The sequence below is a fragment of the Salmo salar genome, chromosome 09 (assembly GCF_965601325.2).
Source record: "Salmo salar chromosome 09, fSalSal1, whole genome shotgun sequence".
NCBI lineage: Eukaryota > Metazoa > Chordata > Actinopteri > Salmoniformes > Salmonidae > Salmo > Salmo salar.
In genome coordinates, this window is record NC_138299.1 from 101,489,253 (window position 1) to 101,512,216 (window position 22,964).

The window sequence follows — 22,964 nt, forward strand, 5'->3', positions numbered from 1 at the left end:
TGCCTTCAATTGGAAGTCCACGCCAATAAACTCTACATAGACACAGACTACCTAGACTAAACATAGAATACATGAATCTCAAACAGTGCCCAAAAAAACCCGAAATCAAATGCCCTTACTACAAAAACACCACCCCGAACCACATAAACCAAATACCCTCTGCCACGTCCTGACCAAACTACAATGACAATTAACCCTTATACTGGCCAGGACGTGACAATCTCATCTTCTACTAGAACTCATCTTCTACTAGAACTCATCTTCTTCTCAAACTCATCTTCTACTAGAACTCATTTTCTACAGAACTCATCTTCCACTATTACTCATTTTCTACTAGAACTCATCTGCAACAGAACTCATCTTCTAGTAGAACTCATCTTCTACTAGAACTCATCTTCTACTAGAACTGATCTTCTACAGAACTCATCTTCTACTAGAACTCATCTTCTACTAGAACTCATCTTCAACAGAACTCATCTTCTAGTAGAACTCATCTTCTACAGAACTCATCTTCCACTAGAACTCATCTTCAATTGGAACTCATCTTCTCGTGGAACTCATCTCCTGCAGAACTCATCTCCTACAGAACTCATCTTCTGCAGAACTCATCTTCTACTAGAACTCATCTATTATTTGAACTCATCTTCTACAGAACTGATCTTCTGCTAGAAGTCATCTTCTACAGAACTAATCTTCTACTGGAACTCATTTTCTACAGAACTCATTTCTACTAGACTCATCTTCTACTAGAACTCATCTTCTACTAGAACTCATCTTCTACAGAACTAATCTTCTACTAGAACTCATCTTCCACTAGAACTCATCTTCTACTAGAGCTCATCTTCTATTAGAGCTCATCTTCTATTAGAACTAATCTTCTACTAGATCTCATCTTCTACTAGAACTCATCTTCTACTAGAACTCATCTTCTTCTCAAACTCATCTTCTACTAGAACTCGTCTTCTACGGAACTCATCTTCTACTAGAACTCATCTTCTACTAGAACTCATCTTCTACTAGAACTCATCTTCAACTAGAAATCATCTTCTACGGAACTCATCTTCTATGGAACTCATCGTCTACTAGAAATCATCTTCTCCAGAACTCATCTTCTACTAGAACCCATCTTCTACTGGAACTCATCTTCTACTAGAACCCATCTTCTACTAGAACTCATCTTCTACTAGAACTCATCTTCTACTAGATCTCATCTTCTACGGTACTCATCTTCTAGGGAACTCATCTTCTACTAGAACTCATCTTCTACTAGAACTCCTCTTCTACTAGAACTCATCTTCTTCTAGAACTCATCTTCTACTAGAACTCCTCTTCTTCTAGAACTCATCTTCTACTAGAACTCATATTTTCTAGAACTCATCTTCTACTAGAACTCATCTTCAACTAGAAATCATCTTCTACGGAACTCATCTTCTATGGAACTCATCGTCTACTAGAAATCATCTTCTCCAGAACTCATCTTCTACTAGAACCCATCTTCTACTGGAACTCATCTTCTACTAGAACCCATCTTCTACTAGAACTCATCTTCTACTAGAACTCATCTTATACTAGATCTCATCTTCTACGGTACTCATCTTCTAGGGAACTCATCTTCTACTAGAACTCATCTTCTACTAGAACTCCTCTTCTACTAGAACTCATCTTCTTCTAGAACTCATCTTCTACTAGAACTCCTCTTCTTCTAGAACTCATCTTCTACTAGAACTCATCTTTTTCTAGAACTCACCTTCTACTAGAACTCATCTTCTATGGAACTCATCTTCTACTAGAACTCATCTTCTATGGAACTCAGACTGTAGAAAGAATAGATGTATGTCAAGTCTCGATAAATTGACAATCCTCATTCAGTTAGTGCTGCTTTGGTTTCTGGAAGGACTTCTGTCACTTGGCAGTGGTTCAGACTGGTGACAACATTCACAGCAAGTGAACCCCCATCACCAACAACAACCCTGTACAACATGTCTATGCTGCAGCTACCAGGACATAGTATTGGCCTTTTGCCCTCTGCCATGGTCCTTGCTATATTGGTACAGGAAGGATTCTGGTTCTAAACCTACTGTGTTGTCAAATGAACACATTTGGTCTAAATTGTACCTTTCACAGTCAGAATGTATGTATCTTCATCTCGTTTCATAGCTGTGCCTAGACAGAGTAATCTCTTACAACATTATGTACAGCATGAAGCTTATCTCTTTAAAGACGATGTTTTTTTCTTGTTTTAGCATTAAACTGCTTCTGACTGAAAGACCTTCAAAGACCCTCTTTGTTTCTTAAAATGCATGTGTCTCATTTAGGTTCTAGGATTTCTCTCTCTCTCTCCCTCTCCCTCTCCCTCTCCCTCTCCCTCTCCCTCTCCCTCTCCCTCTCTAAATCAAAACGATTGCAAATATGCCAGGACCCATCTTTACCACATAGCTGATCTGTAATCATAAATAATAGTGATACATTTTTGGGGGGGAAGGCAATTACTTTGAACAGTCAGAGTCAGTTTCTCATGGGGATTACATGCATTTGTTTTCATTTTCATCAGGCTTTACTGTGGCCTACTGGTTTAGCACCCCTTGGGTGAAAGTCTGTTTAATGTGGAGTCTCTCTGTCCCTTTAATACATAAAGCTTATCTCTGTGGCTTCACTTTCAACTGTCTCTCTCACATATGAACTTGACATTTTGTGAGCTGTCTCCTCAATTCCAAAGTAGACGCAAGATAGTAAGATAAAATTGAATCAAATTTGTGTCAAAGCAGTTTCGCTGTGGAAGGCAGGGGGGCTAAAACATTATACTATATGTGCAGATTCCATCTGTTAGTTTCTTGTTTATAACATAAAGAAGCGCTAACCTTTTTTGGTTAGTGAAATAACGGTTTACCTCGCTCTCAGCATCCAACAGTATTTCGGTAATATGTGGATCTTTTCCCCTGGATTTAGTCTTAAAGCAAATATTTTGAGAACATTAAAGAACTTTCACAACGTGTTTTGCTGCAATGAGAACAAACATCTGTTGAAGCTAAAACAAACTACAGCTTATTTGTGTTAAGTTTGGACAATGAAACCAGCTGTGTGAGTCTAGTGACAGTTTACATGACCAATTGTAGGCTATAGCACTGTATAACATGTCATAAAAGATAGTAATGTTTTAGGTGAAGTGCATGTGAAATCCCCAGAAATCAGGCTATGAATGCATACGTCCCCACACTGATGAATAACAAAGCAATTAGTAACATGCTCCAGGATGTACAGCGCAGCACAGTAGTTTCATGTAGTCCAGTAACATATGACTGAAACTCACTAATTATCTGTGTTCTTCGTTATCTCCTTGTCTCTACAGAGTGTGAGTGAGTTTGGCCTGGACATCATCGAGACCCCAGAGGGAGACAGATGGCCTCAGCTGATTGTCCAGCAGAGCCTGGACCGCGAGCAGAAGGACACCTTCGTCATGAAGATCAAGGTGGAGGACGGAGGAACGCCACCCAAGTCCAGCACGGCCATCCTCCAGGTCACCATCTCCGACGTCAATGACAATCGACCGGTCTTCAAGGACAGTGAGGTGGAGGTGACCATCCCCGAGAATGCCCCCATAGGAACCTCCGTCACCCAGCTCCACGCCACAGACACAGACCTCGGCTCCAACGCCCAGATCCACTTCTCCTTCTCTAATCAGATCTCCTCATCCACCAAGAGGCATTTTGCCATAGACAGCACCACCGGGCTGATCACTGTCAAGCAGCCTTTAGACCGGGAATCCACCCCAGTCCACAAACTCATCGTCCTAGCCAGCGACGGTAGCTCCACCCCATCCAGAGCTGCTGTTATCGTCAACGTAACGGACATTAATGACAACGTTCCGTCCATAGACACTCGGTACATAATGAACCTTGTAAATGGAACGGTTCTACTGTCAGAGAACGCTCCTCTCAACACAAAAATAGCCCTAATTACAGTGACGGACAAGGACGCTGATCTGAACGGAAAAGTGACTTGTTATACTGACCACGATGTTCCTTTCAGGTTAAAGCCAGTATTTAATGACCAGTTCCTGCTGGAGACTGCGGCCCCCCTAGATTACGAAACAACCAGGGAATATGCAATTAAGATAGTGGCGTCGGATTCGGGGAAGCCTCCTTTGAACACTTCAGCGATGGTTTTAATTAAAATTAAGGATGAGAATGACAACGCTCCCATCTTCCCTCAGCCTGAGATTCAGCTGTCCATACCAGAAAACAATGATCCATCCACGCAGCTCATAAAGATCAGTGCCATGGATGCAGACAGCGGACATAATGCGGAGATTATTTATTCTCTTGGCCCTGACGCTCCTGATGGGTTTAACATAGATCGACGGTCAGGAATCCTCTCCGTTGGCAAACGCCTGGATAGAGAGAAGCAGGAGAAGTATTCGTTCACTGTCATGGCAAGGGACAATGGGTCTACTTCCCTGCAGAGCAATGTCACAGTGAGGTTGATAGTGCAGGACCTCAACGACAACAGCCCAGCTTTCACCCATCCTGAGTATAACTTCTACGTGCCTGAGAACCTGCCTCTGTACGGGACCGTGGGTCTGATCACCGTCACAGATTCTGACGCAGGTGACAACTCTGTCATAACACTGTCCATTCTGAACGGGAAAGACAATTTCATTATTGATCCCCAGACCGGTGTGATCAAACCCAACATCACATTTGATAGAGAGCAGCAAAGCTCATACACTTTTATGGTGAAGGCTATAGACGGAGGGCAACCACCCAGCACTTCATACGCCAAGGTCACCATAAATGTTGTGGATGTCAATGACAATCGACCCATTTTTGTTATTCCCTCGTCCAACTACTCTTACGATCTGGTCCAGTCTACCACCAGCCCTGGGTCTGTGGTCACCAGAGTGTTCGCTATAGACAATGACACTGGCATGAATGCTGAGCTGCAGTACAGTTTCATTGGGGGATCACCAAGAGGACTGTTTGCCATAGACAAAACAACTGGTAATATAACTCTGCAGGAGAAGATAGTCTCAGCCGATCAGGGTTTACACAGGCTAGTGGTGAAAGTCAAAGACCTGGGTCAGCCAGAGTCCTTACACGCAATCGCCCTCATTCACCTGTTCATTAACGAGACTGTATCCAACGCTACATTCATTCAAGAGCAGCTACGTAAGAGCTTGGAGACTCCATTGGATCGTAACGTGGGAGACAGTGAGGTCACACCCCAAGCCAACGGATACGTGATTGTTGTCATCGCTATTATAGCTGGGACTATGACAGTCATCTTAGTCATCTTCGTGACGGCCTTGGTGCGCTGCCGTCAGACGCCCAGACACAAAGTGGTGCAGAAGGGCAAGCAGAGCGGCGAGTGGGTGTCGCCCAACCAGGAGAACCGTCAAATCAAAAAGAAAAAGAAGAAAAAGAAGAGATCTCCAAAGAGCCTCCTCTTGAACTTTGTCAGCATAGAAGAATCCAAGCCTGATGATCCCAGCCAGGAGCACATTAATGGAACCCTGGACCTGCCTGTGGAGCTAGATGAGCAGACCATGGGGAAATACAACTGGGCCACTACGCCGACCACCTTCAAACCTGACAGCCCAGACTTGGCCAAGCATTACAAGTCTGCTTCCCCCCAGCCAACCTTCCAAATCAAACCAGAGACCCCGATGGCGCCCAATAAACACCACGTGATTCAGGAGCTCCCGCTAGACAACACGTTTGTGGTGGGCTGTGACTCGCACTCCAAGTGCTCCTCCACCAGCTCAGACCCGTACTCGGTCTCAGAGTGCAGCTGTCAGGGGGGATTCAAGACTCCTGGGCAAATCCACACCAGACAGGTAATTCATAACTTATTTTCTAAAGCTACCTATTGTTCCCACTCCCACTCCCCGTACCACTATCCCTTTGTTGATAAGATGGAGGGTGATGGGTGGCAGCGGGAGGGAGCTAGGAGATTGAACCTCACAAAAAGTCACATGTGCATTAATGTCATCAGCATTGAATATTGAGGAAGAATACCTCAGAGAGGAAGGAGAGAACTGAAGTTTGGCCAAGAAGATTTCATTTGAATGAAGTTATCTTTACTTCCCAGAAAGACAGATTATACGTCCCTTTGCCATCTTGTATTATATGTCTATAAAACCCTTTAACCTTATTTGTGTTAATGTTCCACTTTAAAGTATAATGGTGGCAGTGGAATGGTGGGAACTAGTCTTAAATTAGAATCTTAAGTGAGAAGGCTGGTGGCAGAGTAATAGCATGCTTGAGAATCAAGTCGGCCATGCTACTAATTGAACTCTACCCAGGTGTATTTGCTGAGGACCAACGGATTAAAGCAGCGCTAAGCTTTTTTGATTGACACACCTGAAAAAAAACTAGCATGTCTGACAGACAGAGAAAACCAAACATAGAGTGTTTGATTTGGCTTCAATCAGCTGTTCACTTTCCCCTGAAATAGTAGGAAACGTATCCCACAAGAGTTTCCACTACAGAATAATAAGACCTCATTAAATAATCCCAGATTTCAGTTGCGTGCTGGAGATATTAAGTGGTGTCTTGACTATGGAGGCTCTGAAGGCTTTGTCAGCATGAGGAGTAGAGCAAAGCAAAAAGCATTTGAATGCTAGTGTCTGGTCTGAGGCTTATGATTCCCTAAGAGATATACCAAATGCGAAGTGCCCTAATAAATAAATGAAGGCCAGGGAGGTGAGGAGAGGTGGCCTTGCTGAGGGCAGACAATATGGCAGAGGAGAGCAGAGCGGGACGGAGCAGAGCAGAGTGAGGCGGAGCAGAGCGGGGTGAAGCTCTATGGAGTGGAGACAGTATGGTGGGTAAATAAGATCAAGGTAAAGATGGAGGCTTGGGACCAATAGAAAGAGGAGATAGCTAGAAAGGGTCTTGGGACCAATAGAAACAGAAGTTAGCTAGACGAGGGCTTAGGACCAATAGGAGGAGGGGGTAGCTAGACGAGGGCTTAGGACCAATAGGAGGAGGGGGTAGCTAGATAGAGTCAGTAAAAGATGGTTGCTGAGTCCCATTTAACCAATTCATTAGAATCTTTAATCACTGAGCTTGCCAGATCTTTTTTAAAGCAGGTGGTTGGTGTTGTAATGTAGGTTAGGGTTCATCATTGGTAGTCGTTATGGTGTGGTAGAGAGACAGTATTAATATAGGTTAGGGTTCATCATTGGTAGTCGTTATGGTGTGGTAGAGAGACAGTATTAATATAGGTTAGGGTTCATCATTGGTAGTCGTTATGGTGTGGTAGAGAAACGGTATTAATGGTCATAGCATGGGATTCATTCATACAGTACGATAGATTTGATTATAAATGCGGGGATTACTTTGTAGTTTATTTTATGTTTCGTTTTTTTGTCTTTTGATTTTCATGATTTTTGTTCATATCTAAAATAACACATTCTGGTGCAGTTTTATCATACATCTTTTATGGATTTTATTTGATGCCGTGTAACATTCTTGAATTTTGTACTTGTCAATCTTCACAGAATTGCACAGATTCTTTTTTTTTTTTGGGGGGGGGGGGGGGGGGTTGCCTTGTTGCCCTCTTGAAGCTTTTCCGTTCTTACAGATTACTGTCTATCATTTTCAATCCCTTGTAGCATAGTGTTTACAGATTACTGTCTATCATTTTCAATCCCTTGTAGCATAGTTCTTACAAATGACTGTCTATCCACTGATGAGGTGTGTACATGGTGATTTAAAGAGACACCCACACAGAGAAGATATTCATTTCCCTCACCAATCTTTTATTTAAAACCCATTTAAAAGCAACACTGCCCATGGTACATTATCCGTAAGCCTATTTGCATAGCCAGCACAGGAACACTTGTTGTTTGTAACGCTCCCTGTCAAGTTGTCAGAATGGCTTTGCACTCATACTGGTTATGCCCTGCACTAAAAGACCCCCTGAAATATGCACAAATATTTACCCAATGTTTTGGTAAAAATTCGGATAAATTCAGATAAAAAAAATGTAATGTTGGCCGGGGGGGGGGGGGGGGGCAGTATTAATGGTGTATTTCATATATTCCATGTCACTGAGAAATACTTCTCCTTTAAGCTAATCTGAATGAATTCATGATTAAATCACCATTCTCCTCCGTCCTTGTAATGTGTCGAATCAGCTGTTCAATCATTATATTTCATCTCGTGTATTTTAGGGCTTGCTAATCTGAAAAAGGCTTTGCGAGTTGAATTGAATCATTATCTGTTTCTTATGGGGAAATATTGGTCAGGCATTTTGAGTCTAATCACTTTTTTTTGTTTCTTATGGGGTAATTATTGGTCATAATAATTGGTCAGATTCTGTCAAACACATGCTTTTGGTGTAAAATGGGACAGCGCTGTTCAAACTGAAAGACCAGCACCACCTTAGAGATGTCAGGATGATGGTATATCTATTATCTCTATTTCTAATCTCCTGTCACCTGAAGTGTTTGAAAAGTAGGGGCCTCCCTGTTGGCATTAGATGTGACAGTTAAGTGTTGCTTATTCAAAGCCTATACGTGAAGTAAATCAAGGTCTGGTGAGAATCTAGAGCTCAAAAGGTTAATTAAATGAATAAAAGGGTTAATCACTCATAATACAATATGATTAAAAAAAATCTCTGTAATTTGGTTTCGGGAGAGGATAATAGATAAAAGAGGAAAGAAGTCAATGTCCTTTAGGATTAATAAGATTATATCAGGTATACCTGTTTGTTATGTGTTAATAACATTTAGACTACATTACCCAGCAGGCTATGTGGCTAAATAAGGAGTTTTCTAGCTGAAGTATATGTTCATTAAAAGTAGTTAGACCTACGCCCCGGTTTGTCAATAAACAAGGAACAAACATAACAATACCTAAATATCATTGGCAGTTACTAGGTCTTTAATATTATTGGACCTCTGACAGCCAATGACTGACAATACTGGCTACAACTTCCTAGTTTTGACATGTCTGTAAACTCTCGCTCCAATAGATTCCTTTTTTAACATTGATACATTTCAGATAAATTCTCTAATGCTCCCCAGAATATTAACATTCATGTTTTTATTTATCTCATGAAATGAAAATGTTTTGTCGAGTGTGGAATTCACAGTTGTGATCCATTCAAGTCAGCCTGGCCTTAACAAAAGCAGCATATGGCAAGTTGACACCACTCAATCTCCCTGAGCATAAACCTGTAATACAAAAAGTCCAAAATACAGGATAAAGCAGATTGTGATGTTTTTATTTGTTCATGAAAGTGAAAGACAGTGATTTTACGTGCCTCTTCCATTGACCTTTTACCTAAAGCAGCTAGAGGATAAAGGATATAACAGCACACATTGAATCCTAATAGGAGACACAGGAGACTTACCAATGAAGGTCAGATGAATGTTTAAGAGGACTTACAGATGTAGGCGCTAAAGAGGGAAGCTTGTCAAAAATACTTCAGAGACTACATATTTATGGCACCATATGGTATCTTAATATCCTAAGAGCTTTGTTTGGTGAGAGCCAATGCTGCTCAGTGCACCATAGCCTCTTTTCCTCTCCCCTAGCTTCCCTTCTCTCTTTTAATTCCCTCCCTCATATCTTCCTTCCTTTTCTTTTATCTCTGTCTATCTCCCTGTTCTCAGCCGGTAGTTTTAGAGGTCAATCCCCCCGGTGACGTGTGGGAAACCTCTGTCTCCATCTGTGCTTTAGTTGTGGCAGATCAAGTGAGCAACCTCCCTGGCTGGCTGAGTGATCTCAGACACGGGCATGAATATGCAACAGCAAAGAGGCCAATATGCTCTTTTGTTTGTCCCATATTCCACAGGGCCATAGTGCATACCAGGTCAGTTGTTGATGTCAGACCAAACCCTCCTGTGGTTTGTGTGTTTTCTTAGCTAGCAGGGCCATTAACATATTCATACTTAACATACTGTACATAGATATTACCATTTGACATGATCTCAGAACATGAACATTTGAAAGGATGGCAGATGTGATTATGTTGTTGTTGTAATTTACAATATATTACCTAAAACAGTCACTCTAGCTAAGTGGTATTGCTAGCCCTTACAGAAAAACCACATAATATAGGACATGTAGAAAATCACATGATTTTACATGTTTTTCTGGAATGTGTCGTTTTATGTTTACACATGTTTCTGTACATGTTGTCACATGTAGAGAATCACATGAAAACGTGTTTTTGGAACTTGTGTTAAAAAAAAAAAAATCAGATTATTATTTTTTTTAATAAGGATAGGGTTGTAAAAATGATGGAAAATTTCCCAAACTTCTAACCAAGCTGCTGTAATGACTTGTGATGCCAGTAGACAGTAGATGGGGGATGGGCGGACGGACGAGACGGGGGGAGGTCTGTTGTATCACCTTTTAGCAGCTGATTTAGGCGTTTGCTTCTATAATCAATATGCATACTATAGGTAGGCCTAATGTAAGCAGCAGCACAAGGTCAGATTCAACATGATGATTCAGATATCGGCAGATGTGTCTTTTGTAGTTTTGGGGCAGACCTAGTGAAAGTCAGACCTGTACCTATCAGAAGACCTACTGAAGGGTGCCAGAGTAAGGACTAAAGTACGAGACAAAATGTTGTTTTCAGGGTTAAACGAAGTGTTGCAGTAGGGTGGTGGATGTAATTACACATTTGGAGCTAAATCTATTGGAGAGAATTGCATGCTCTGATAATCACAGTAAAATGCACAAACTTATGCTCTCATGTAGTATTCTTCAAGGACTTCATCTGCCAAGGAAATCATACCTGATTGTCAGCTGTACCTTGAAGAATGCTTTTTTTCTCTCTCTTATTGAATACAAATGATCTAGAGATTTTTTTTGTATTCACTGTTCGAGTGTACTAGAGTTTAACAGCTACTACAGATTAGATTTCTAAGAGCTGGATTATATTGTAACTTCAATCTCTCTATATCTGTCTGTCTCTCTATATTACAGGAGACGGTACTGAAACCACCACTCTATGACACACTCTGTGGCTCAGGTACAACTCGCTGCCACAGGATAAAAATCAATCTCTAGCTGCCAGTACCTAGAGAGAGAAAGAGAGAGGGAGAGAGAGAGGGAGGAAGGCACAGATGAAGAGGTGAATCTCATACTATACAGTCTCTACAGCCTCAAAACACCAACCAACAAAAAAAAAAGGAATATGTTAATTTGGTTTATTTTATTTTTTGTTTGCCCCAAAAAAAAAGTAGAATTTGAATACATTTTCACAGAAATTAAGACACATTGTTGCCTGCCTGAAACTTGACAAAACTCTCCTTGTGAATCCTGTAGGAGGTTTGAAATACTTTATAGAAAGCCACCATTTACAGTATCTCTTGTTATATCTATCTCCTAGACGATGACTCACGATATGACCCACCCCATGTATAAAAAACATACAGTACAAATACAATGAATATCTCTTCTGTACTTTATTCTGTAAAGTATATGTTTATATGTATTTATGTATATTTATCACAGAGTTGACTATGTTTATATTTATTGATTCTGTTTACATACCTGGTGTCTGTTGTTCTTTTGTTTTTTTCCTTGTTTGACTAAAGTTTGCATACCTGGTGTCTGTTGTTCTTTTGTTTTTTTCCTTGTTTGACTAAAGTTTGCATACCTGGTGTCTGTTGTTCTTTTGTTTTTTTCCTTGTTTGACTAAAGTTTGCATACCTGGTGTCTGTTGTTCTTTTGTTTTTTTCCTTGTTTGACTAAAGTTTACATACCTGGTGTCTGTTGTTATTTCGTTTTTTTCCTTGTTTGACTAAAGTTTACATACCTGGTGTCTGTTGTTAAGTTGTTTTTTCCTTGTTTGACTCAAATTTGACCTTCCTGGTGTCTGTTTTTATGTTTTTTTTCCTTCCCCTTGCTTTATAATCCATTGAATTTGCTATTTTTGGGCTTGCTCGTGGATATACTGACTGGCAATGTATACATTTTTACATTTACATTTTAGTCATTTAGCAGACGCTCTTATCCAGAGCGACTTACAGTAGTGAATGCATACATTTCATACAATTTCATACATTTTTTTTTTTTCTGTGCTGGCCCCCCGTGGGAATCGAACCCACAACCCTGGTGTTGCAAACACCATGCTCTACCAACTGAGCTACAGGGAAGGCTGTATAATGCCGCAAGCTAGACCTACTGTAAATGGGCCTACTGCAAATGGGTCTACTGCTGATGGGCCTACTGCTGGTGGGCCTACTGCAAATCGGTTCTACTGCTAATGGGCCTACTGCTAATGGGCCTACTGCTAATGGGCCTACTGCAAATGGGTCTACTGCTGATGGGCCTATTGCTGATGGGTCTACTGCTGATGGGCCTACTGCTGATGGGCCTACTGCTGATGGGTCTACTGCTGATGGGTCTACTGCAAATGGGCCTACTGCTAATGGGTCTACGTGTGTGACTGTTTTGCCCATGTCACCATGTACCTTTATGTCAATGATCGCCTCGGTTTGTCCCATACACTTACAGTGCCACAGTTAGTGTTAGTAGTGAAGAGTGTGGCAGGTGTTAATATGCATGGCCCACTGGACTGGAACACCACATTGTGGTGATTTACCAGGACCAGGAGGACCGTGTCTACTGATTGCCACCGTAGGACAGTAGGGAATTGTACCTCATAATAGAGAGGATGAGTTTAATACTTTGAGCTAAGCCACAATCACAAGGGACCCGAAAGGCTCTGTTCATAATCAAAAGCTGTTCTATGTAGGACTAAACAGATGAGCACCATGGTTTAACCTGAGTGTACTAGAGTCAGATAGACAGATTCACAGATGAGCACCATGGTTTAACCTGAGTGTACTAGAGTCAGATAGACAGATTCACAGATGAGCACCATGGTTTAACCTGAGTGTACTAGAGTCAGATAGACAGATTCACAGATGAGCACCATGGTTTAACCTGAGTGTACTAGAGTCAGATAGACAGATTCACAGATGAGCACCATGGTTTAACCTGAGTGTACTAGAGTCAGATAGACAGATTCACAGATGAGCACCATGGTTTAACCTGAGTGTACTAGAGTCAGATAGACAGATTCACAGATGAGCACCATGGTTTAACCTGAGTGTACTAGAGTCAGATAGACAGATCCCCACAAGTCAGAGCCGATTTAACCTGTGAGATATAATATTACGTATTTCAAATGATGGTTCCAAGTGGTAAAACTCAGGCAGTTCGTTGATACCACTTGGTTGGTTTAAAGCAACAACAAAAAAAGACAAACTTGATTTTGTGCACTTATTTATATCAATGCATTATTTATCCAAGTGAAATTAAGAGAGATAAACATTGAACACCTACAATGAGTAGTGGTAGTACAAGCAACATTCAGCAGGTTTCAATTTATTAACATCAATAATGTGAAGACAGAAGAATCTTTACAATGCACTTTCAATATTACACGCCTTTTGGTTCTGGTTTGATATCCACACAAATATATGCCTCTACTGCATTGTGTAAACACTTGGAGTCATTCATCGTGGTTATGTCCTGATCTTAATTACTATCTTCAATACTACACCAATAAACAGCTTGTTGGGTTATCACTGTTGTTAATAGTCATGATGTTTAATGGGTTGTCTTATAAAGAGACTGCTTTGGTAGACGAGGCTGTATGTACAGTATGTGTGGCACATATACGATACCTTCCTAATGATCCAAATCGTTTCTGGAGGAGGTACCGGATGTAATTACGGTATCAAATGTATTACTACTGAGTAGAACCGCAGTGTGAACTATACAGAGCATCTTAGCACTGCAATTGTCATTTGATTTAACTGATCTTTGGGAAAAAGAGAAAAAACGCATACATGAGAGAAGACAGCTTTTTATCTTCTGTAAGGGAGACAGATGACTATGAAATTCCAACCTTACTTTTATTCAATGTGAAGTACAATATGCTCCTTACATACTCTGTAATTAACTTTGATTTGCCAATTATGTGAAGATAAACTGTATATAAATGTTTTGTTTATGTATGTGTGAGCTTCTGGAATTTATTAAAGTCTTTTTGCATTGTATTGCACATTTCCCATGACTCTTCTTATTAATCAGGACATTGGACCTTCTCATTGCATTATATTAAACTGTCTGTCCTTCATTATATTATACTGTCTGTCGTTCCTTCATTATATTATACTATCTGTCCTTCCTTAATTATATTATACTGTCTGTCGTTCCTTCATTATATTATACTGTCTGTCGTTCCTTCATTATATTATGCTGTCTGTCCTTCCTTCATTATATTATACTGTCTGTCCTTCCTTCATTATATTATACTGTCTGTCTTTTTTTTCTTCATTGTATTATACTGTCTATCCATCTTCCCTGCATTTCCTCTACCTATAACAGAAGCCCACTAAGACTAAAAATAACCTTGAAATCATCTATTCGATGATTTGTAATTTTTTTGTAAGATTGTCATCCTACATTGTACTGTCTAGATCAACGTCGGGCCATGCCCTTCACAAATGCTGCGTTGCTGGATTGGTTAGTTGGACAAACAATAATAATTGGCTCATCAGTTCAGCCTGAGGGAAAAAAATTGCAAAAAATATGAAACGTTGTTTTTCATGTAACTGCCTAAATCGACTACAGGGAAGAAATGATGAAACAGTTTAGATATCCATCTTTCATTGGGAACAGTTTTAAATAGAAGTTATGATGGAAATCTTCTAAAAATACGACTTTTGATGTGCACATCTACAGTACAACTATGTAATAATATTCATATATATATACTGTATATATAAGGAATCCCATGTCGTCTGTTATAGTTTGCCATAACATAATACTGTTAGAATCCAATTCAATTGCAAGGCATGAACACAACCTGAACTCTAAACTATGAACCCAACCAGAGATCTTAACTATGAACCCAACCAGAGATCTAAACTATGAACCCAACCAGAGCTCTAAACTATGAACCCAACCAGAGCTCTAAACTATGAACCCAACCAGAGATCTTAACTATGAACCCAACCAGAGATCTTAACTATGAACCCAACCAGAGCTCTTAACTATGAACCCAACCAGAGCTCTAAACTATGAACCCAACCAGAGCTCTAAACTATGAACCCAACCAGAGCTCTAAACTATGAACCCAACCAGAACTCTAAACTATGAACCCAACCAGAGCTCTAAACTATGAACACAACCAGAGTTCTAAACTATGAACCCAACCAGAGATCTAAACTATGAACCCAACCAGAGCTCTAAATTATGAACCCAACCAGAGAGCTAAACTATGAACCCAACCAGAGCTCTAAACTATGCCTCGTTGTAGGTTTTAAATCTGACAGTGCACTTGAAAGGCTAAAGAAACACATGAAACACAGAAGCAAAAGAAACTATTTAATTGCTTATCAAAGTTACTTCATATTTCAAAAACTGTGAAGCTAATCAATTCCCTTGAGGGAAGTACGTTCTTGGTGAAAAGAGGATCACTACAGTAGACTATGCACATCCTCACAGAGAGAGGGTATGCAAATGTCAAACTACTATAAATAGCTTAACGTAAACCTGGAAAATCACTTGCTAAATGCTAGCTTCTCACTGAGAACTAACACAACTGGTGCAAACCTACACTACCGTTCAAAAGTTTGGGGTCACTTAGAAATGTACTTGTTTTTGAAAGAAAAACATTTTTTTTTGTCCATTAAAATAAAATAAAATAGATCAGAAATACAGTGTAGACATTGTTAATGTTGTAAACGACTATTGTAGCTGGAAATGGCTGATATTTAATGGAATATCTACATAGGCGTACAGAGGCCCATTATGAGCAACCATCACTCCTGTGTTCCAATGGCACGTTGTGTTAGCTAATCAAAGTTTATAATTTTAAAGGCTAATTGATTATTAGAAAACCCTTTTGCAATTATGTTAGCACAGCTGAAAACTGTTGTACTGATTAAATAAGCAATAAAACTGTCCTTCTTTAGACTAGGTGAGTATCTGGAGTATCAGCATTTGTGGGTTCAATTACAGGCTCAAACTGGGCAGAAACAAAGACTTTCTTCTGAAACTTGTCAGTCTATTCTTGTTCTGAAAAATGAAGGCTATTCCATGTGAGAAATTGCCAAGAAACTGAAGATCTCGTACAACGCTCTGTAGTACTCCCTTCACAGAACAGCACAACTGGTTCTAACCAGAATAGAAAGAGGAGTGGAAGGCCTCGGTGCACAACTGAGCAAGATGACATGTACATTAGAGTGTCTAGTTTGAGAAACAGACGCCTCACAAGTCCTAAACTGGCAGCTTCATTAAATAGTACCCACAAAACACCAGTCTCAACATCAACAGTGAAGAGGCAAGTCCGGGATGCTGCCCTTCTAGGCAGAGTTGCAAAGAAAAAGCCATATCTCAGACTGGCCAATAAAAATAAAAGATTAAGATGGGCAAATTAACACAGACACTCTGCCTAGAAGGCAAGCATCCCGGAGTCGTCTCTTCACTGTTGACGTTGAGACTGGTGTTTTGCGGGTACTATTTAATGAAGCTACCAGTTTAGGACTTGTGAGGCATCTGTTTCTCAAACTAGACACTCTAATGTACTTGTCCTCTTGCTCAGTTGTGCACCGGGGCCTCCCACTATTCTGGTTAGAGACAGTTTGCGCTGTTCTGTGAAGGGAGTACTGTAGTACACAGCATGGGACGAGATCTTCACTTTCTTGGCAATTTCTCACATGGAATAGCCTTCATTTCTCAGAACAAGATTTGACGAGTTTCAGAAGAAAGTCTTTGTTTCTGCCCATTTTGAGCCTGTAATTGAACACACAAATGTTGATGCTCCAGATACTCACCTAGACTTAAGAAGGACAGTTTTATTGCTTCTTTAATCAGTACAACAGTTTTCAGCTGTGCTAACATAATTGAAAAAGTGTTTCTAATGACCAATTAGCCTTTTAAAATGATAAACTTGGATTAGCTAACACAACGTGCCATTGGAACACAGGAGTGATTGTTGCTGGTAATGGCCCTCTGTACGCCTGTGTAGATATTCCATTAAAAATCAGCTTTTTCCAGCTACAATAGCCATTTACAACATATTTTTGACCAATTTGAAGTTATTTTAATGGACAATTGTTTTGGCTTTTCTTTCAAAAACAAGGACATTTCTAAATGACCCCAAACTTTTTTTTACATTTTTTTTTAACATTTTAGTCATTTAGCAGACGCTCTTATCCAGAGCGACTTACAGTAGTGAATGCATACATTTCATACATTGTTTTTTTTGTACTGGCCCCCCGTGGTAATCGAACCCACAACCCTGGCGTTGCAAACACCATGCTCTACCAACTGAGCTACAGGGAAGGCTTTTGAATGGTAGTGTTCATTTATTGGGAACCAACCAACATTGCATGGTAATTCCTCAGCTTTCTTATGTTTCGTGGCATTAGTATTTAATAATGAAATGTTTTTCAAGAGATTTTATTGAATTGTGCCAAAGCTTAATTATGCAAGTGTACAGATGTTACATATTTTTTGGGTGACAAACTTTTTGTTCAGTTTTGTCTTCTTTTTTTGACAGAGGTTAAAAGGGTTTCTATTACGCTAACATATGGAATTGTTTTAAGATGGTCATACCATGGATTATTTAGATATTTGATTTAGAATTGTAGGACCCCTTAAGGTATATCAAACAAATATATATACAGTGCATTCGGAAGGTATTCAGACCCCTTCATTTTTCCACATTGTTACATTACAGCCTTATTCTAAAAATGATTAAATTATATTTTTTTATATTATTTTTTCTCTACACACAATACCCCATTATGACAAAGCAAAAACAGCTTTTTTAGAAATGTTTGCAAATGTATTACAAATAAAAAACAGAAATACCTTATTTACATAAATAGTCAGACCCTTTGCTATAAAACTCAAAATTGAGCTCAGGTGCATCCTGATTTCATTGAACATCCTTGATGTTTCTATAATTTAATTGGAGTCCACCTGTGGTAACTTCAATTGATTTTACATGATTTGGAAAGGCACACACCTGTCTGTATAAGGTTCCACAGTTGACAGTGCATGTTAGAGCAAAAACCAAGCCATGAGGTCGGAGGAAATGTCCATAGAGCTCCGAGACAGGATGCCCCCATTGCCAGAGTCTACTCGCTGTGGAAGTTTTTGACTTGGCTGGTTGGTAGGATTAAGAACAGGAACATCCCCCAAGTAATCCAGGAACATCCTACTAACTCCATTCTCCAGGGAAGGGGGAGAACCCTTCAGGGAGAGAACCCTGCAGAGTGCCAGCCAGTTGGCTGTGGAGAGCCAACACAGCGGAGACACTTCCACCAGATCCACCACTGGGGTAGTGAGAAAGAAAAAGTAGATGGGTGTGGATTCTCCAAAGTAGGTCCCCAGTAGCTTGTGTAACTTTGCTACTTGTTTGCTAAGAGTAACTACTTCACCCCTGTAGTCCTCTGCAAGTAAACATTTGTAAAGCTATCTATAAAAGTTATTCCCTGGAGCTACAGTAATCTTTTAACAAGGTGTGTAATGCCAGTAGCCTACTGAATCTTTTACACCCACGGCCCAACGACCTGAAATAATTGGCCGCTTTTTGGAACTTTTCAGTTCTTTAAAATTAATTTTTAGCTGTTATGAACGTCATTTGACCCCATATGGACTACGACAGCGTCAGCTCCCGGCATCTGTCGTAGAACGGTAGGAAGCACCCTTGTAATGTCCCGTACTCTGACCATAATTCTTTCCCCCTGATTACTTTTTTAATTTAACCTAGTTGGCAAGTCAGTTAAGAACACATTGTTATTAACAATGACGGCCTACCAGGGAACAGGGGGTTAACTGCCTTGTTCAGGAGCAGAATGACAGATTTTTACCTTGTCAGGTCTGGGATTTTATCCAGCAACCTTTTGGTTACTGGCCCAATGCTCTAACCACTAGGCTACCTGTCGCCCTAAGCAAAAACTAAAGCAGGAAGTATCACTCGCTCAATACGGAAATGGTCAGGTGATGCAGATACTAAGCCATAGGACTGTTTTGCTAGCACAGACTGGAATAGGTTCTGGAATTCATCCGATGGCATTGAGGAGTATACTACCTCATTCACCGGCTTCATCAGTAAGTGCATTGACGACATCGTCCCCACTGTGACCGTACGTACATATCCCAACCAGAAGCCATGGATTACAGGCAATATCCGCACCGAGCTAAAGGCTAGACCTGCCACTTTCAAGGAGCGGGACACTAATCTGGATGCTTAAAATAAGCCCTCAGACGAACCATCAAACAGGCAAAGTGTCACAAAGGGATCTAAGATTGAATCCTACTACACTGGCTGTGACACTCGTTGGATGTTGTGGCAGGGCTTGCAAACTATTACGGACTACAAAGGGAAACCCAGCTCTCGACTGCCGAATGACGCAAGCCTTCCAGACAGGTTAAATGCTACTTATGCATGCTTCTAGGCAAGCAACACTGAAGCATGGATAATTTTTTCATTTAACTAGGCAAGTCAGTTAAGAACATATTCTTATTTTTAATGACAGCCTAGGCACAGACTTGTTCAGGGGCAGAACAACAGTTTTTTTTTTTTTTTTACCTTGTCAGCTCAGGGATTTGACCTTTCAACCTTTCAGTTACAAGTCCAACACTCTAACCGCTAGGCTACCTGCTGCCCCAGACGCTCTGGACGACTGTGTGATCACACTCTCCGTTGCCAATGTGAGTAAGACCTTTAAACAGGTCAACATTCACAAACTACCAGGACATGTACTCAGAGCATGCACTAACCAACTGGCAAGTGACACATTTGACATTTTCAACCTCTCCCTGACCAAGTATGTAATACCTACATGTTTCAAGCAGACCACCATAGTCCCCGTGCCCAAGAACACCAAGGTAACCTGCCTAAATCACTACCGTCTGTAGCCATGAAGTGCTTTGAAAGGCTAGTCATGGCTCACATCAACAACATCATCCCAGACACACTAGACCCAATCCAATTCCCATACCGCCCCAACAGATCCACAGATGACGCAATCTCTATTGCACTCCACTGTCCTTTCCCACCTGGAAAAAAAGGATCACCTATGTGACAATGCTGTTCATTGACTGTTCATTGATTACAGCTCAGCATTCAACACCTCCCTCTGCAACTGGATCCTGGACTTCCCCTCAGGAGACTGAAAAGATTTGGCATGGGTCCCCAGATCCTCTAAAAGTTATATAGCTTCACCATTGAGAGCATCCTGACCAGTTGCATCACCGCCTGGTATGGCAACTACTCGGCCTCTGACCGTATGGCAATACAGAGGGTAATGTGTACGGCCCAGTACATCACTGTGGCCAAGCTTCCTGCCATCCAGGACCTATATACTAGGCGGTGTCAGAGGAAGACCGAAAACATTGTCAAAGACTGCAGCCACCCAAATCATATGCTACTGCACGGCAAGCGGTACTGGAGCGCCAAGTCTAGGACCAAAAGGCTCCTTATCAGCTTCTACCCCCAAGCCATAAGACTGCTGAACAATTAATCAAATGTCCTGTACCACCGCACATCGACTCAGTACCGGTACCCCCTGTATATAGCCTCGTTACTGTTATTTTATTGTGTAACTTTTTTTAACTTTAGTTTATTTAGTAAAAAAATATATATATTTTAAATTGCATTGTTGTTTTTTAATTGCACCTGTTGTATTTGACGTGTGTGAAGTTTTGCTTTGATTTGATTATCAGTCACATAAATCAGTATTACATTAGTGAGATGCTGCTATAAATAGTCAAAACCAATATTTATGTACACTAACATTGACCCATATAATCTTCTATGAGATCGTGTTGTCTGTCAGCGGTCCATCTGGCTAGGGATAGTTTGCAGACCAGCCCTGGCTCAGCTTCAAGTTTTCTTTGATTTTAAAGAGTTTTCAACCCAATTACACTTGTAGATAATTATCTTTGTTTTCTTGAATTTCTCATTTTTCTCAGCTTTTCATCAACACATAGTTAGTTGGATGTAGTGAATGTAAATCTCTTTCTGTTTTTTTTTGTTCTGCTCATAAAGCTTTCATTGTTCTAGGGGTGTCAGGAGCATAGAGAAAATTAGCAGAGTGGTAACTGTGATCTTGAGAATGATGTGCTCAGGCTATAAAACTGCATCACTAATGACGGTCTATAGTGGGCTATTTATGCATGTGGCTGTCTAATGGAGCAGGAAACAAGAGGACGCTCTCTCTGTCTGTCTCTCTCTCTGTCTCTCTGTCTCTTTCTCTCTGTCTCTGTCTCTTTCTCTCTGTCTCTGTCTCTGTCTCTTTCTCTGTCTCTGTCTCTTTCTTTGTCTCTCTCTCTCTCTCTCTCCACTCAAGGCACTCCACACAATTGCTGCGAAATCTCTGCCAAACTGAATAATTCAATCATCCCCATTGCTGCAGCCGTCTTACCTTTTGTGTGTGTACAACAATCAAATCAGTGGCGAAGCCAGAGAGGAGTGAGTTCCCTCTCTCTGCCTCTCTAAGACGTGGAGTGTTTTCTACAGCCGAGATTGTTGTTTTCATTAAAAACAATTCTGTCGATTAAATGAGGTGTTTCCATGGTTAGGAATCTGAGCAGCATTGATTTCTGTTACAACAGTTTGTTCCATGTTTGATCATTATCTAAAGCAGACATATAGGCACTGCAGGTTATATTGGATGTATATACTGTAATGACTACTCTTATGAGCTGGTTGTTTTGGTGTGTGGAGGATTGTAGGAAGTCTTGGTTTATTCATTTACCACTGATGTTATAATCTCGAAGAGAACTACATAGAAATTATTTTTGAAACAACAATTTATTTATGTTATTGTGTTCTTGTTATACACGTGTATCTTGTGCCATTTTTTGGGAATGGCTTAATAACTGTAAGCCTAGGACGCAGTGCACTGTAACCTCATCCTAGGTGCTGTAAGGTTTAATCTAATTTGTCAGTCCTAGATTGCTTTTTCTCAATGTTTGTCATTTCAGCTTGTCATACGGATAAATAAGATTTACAAGATTTTCCTTTGAAAACGGGAAACCATGTTCTGCTTAAACGCATTAAACATGAGGTTGAACATTAATCTTCAACAGGAAACTGTTTTAGACATACATGTTTATAGGAAAGAGGAACACAACATTTTATTTAGAGAGCTTTTTTTATGGACAACGTTTTTTTTGTGTGCTTTTGTGCCACATATTAACTGCCAGGTGACTGGTACTGTAGCCTACTGCATCTGAAGGAATGGCAGAGCAAAAGAGCAGCTCAGGGTTGTTTACATTGAAATTCTTGCTTCATTTTATCCTCTTTGAAGTGGTGTACACTGGGAAATCTGTCAGCAATCTATCATGCAGACAGTGTCCTGAAGTCTCTAACAGGGCTGCCAGCTTTTGAAGAAAGCTTGGAGTTTGATTTGCTATGTGAATTCCGTTTCCCCCCCAGCACAACCCCTAGAGGGAGGAAAAACTGTACTGTTTTAAAACACATTTCCTGCAATTCTACATATTTTGACATGGCTTAGGCATATAACCTGCGTGGAATTTGTTTTAATTAAAATCCACAGGTCAGGTGTATTCAGTATGCTTTGAACATTAAATGAACACTCAAAATTGGATGACTTTGATACTTTGGGATTTGTGGGGGATGACATTTTAAGTAAGCTAATATTTTTTTCTACATATTTTTTTAGGCAGTTTGACACTTTATTCAGACAGTAATTAGATACTGTAGGGAGACAGGCTAATGCTAGAAACAGTTGGAAGGTAGGAAGCAGGGATTGATCCCTGTTGTCAGGTGGAAAGTCGGAAGCAGGGATTGATCCCTGTTGTCAGGTGGAAAGTCGGAAGCAGGGATTGATCCCTGTTCTCAGGTGGAAAGTCAGAAGCAGGGATTGATCCCTGTTGTCAGGTGGAAAGTTGGAAGCCGGGATTGATCCCTGTTGTCAGGTGGAAAGTCGGAAGCAGGGA

General features: G+C 40.5%; 1 protein-coding gene across 1 annotated transcript in view; it reads left to right on the plus strand.

The window, feature by feature from the left end:
• The window catches only part of LOC106612267 (protocadherin-11 X-linked), a 198,485-nt gene that overhangs the window by 38,310 nt on the left and 137,211 nt on the right, over positions 1–22,964 (plus strand). Inside the window, exon 3 of the mRNA XM_082955522.1 lies at positions 3,347–5,833. Within this exon, the coding sequence (XP_082811648.1) occupies positions 3,347–5,833 (2,487 nt within the window). The remainder of the gene's footprint in view (positions 1–3,346; positions 5,834–22,964) is intronic.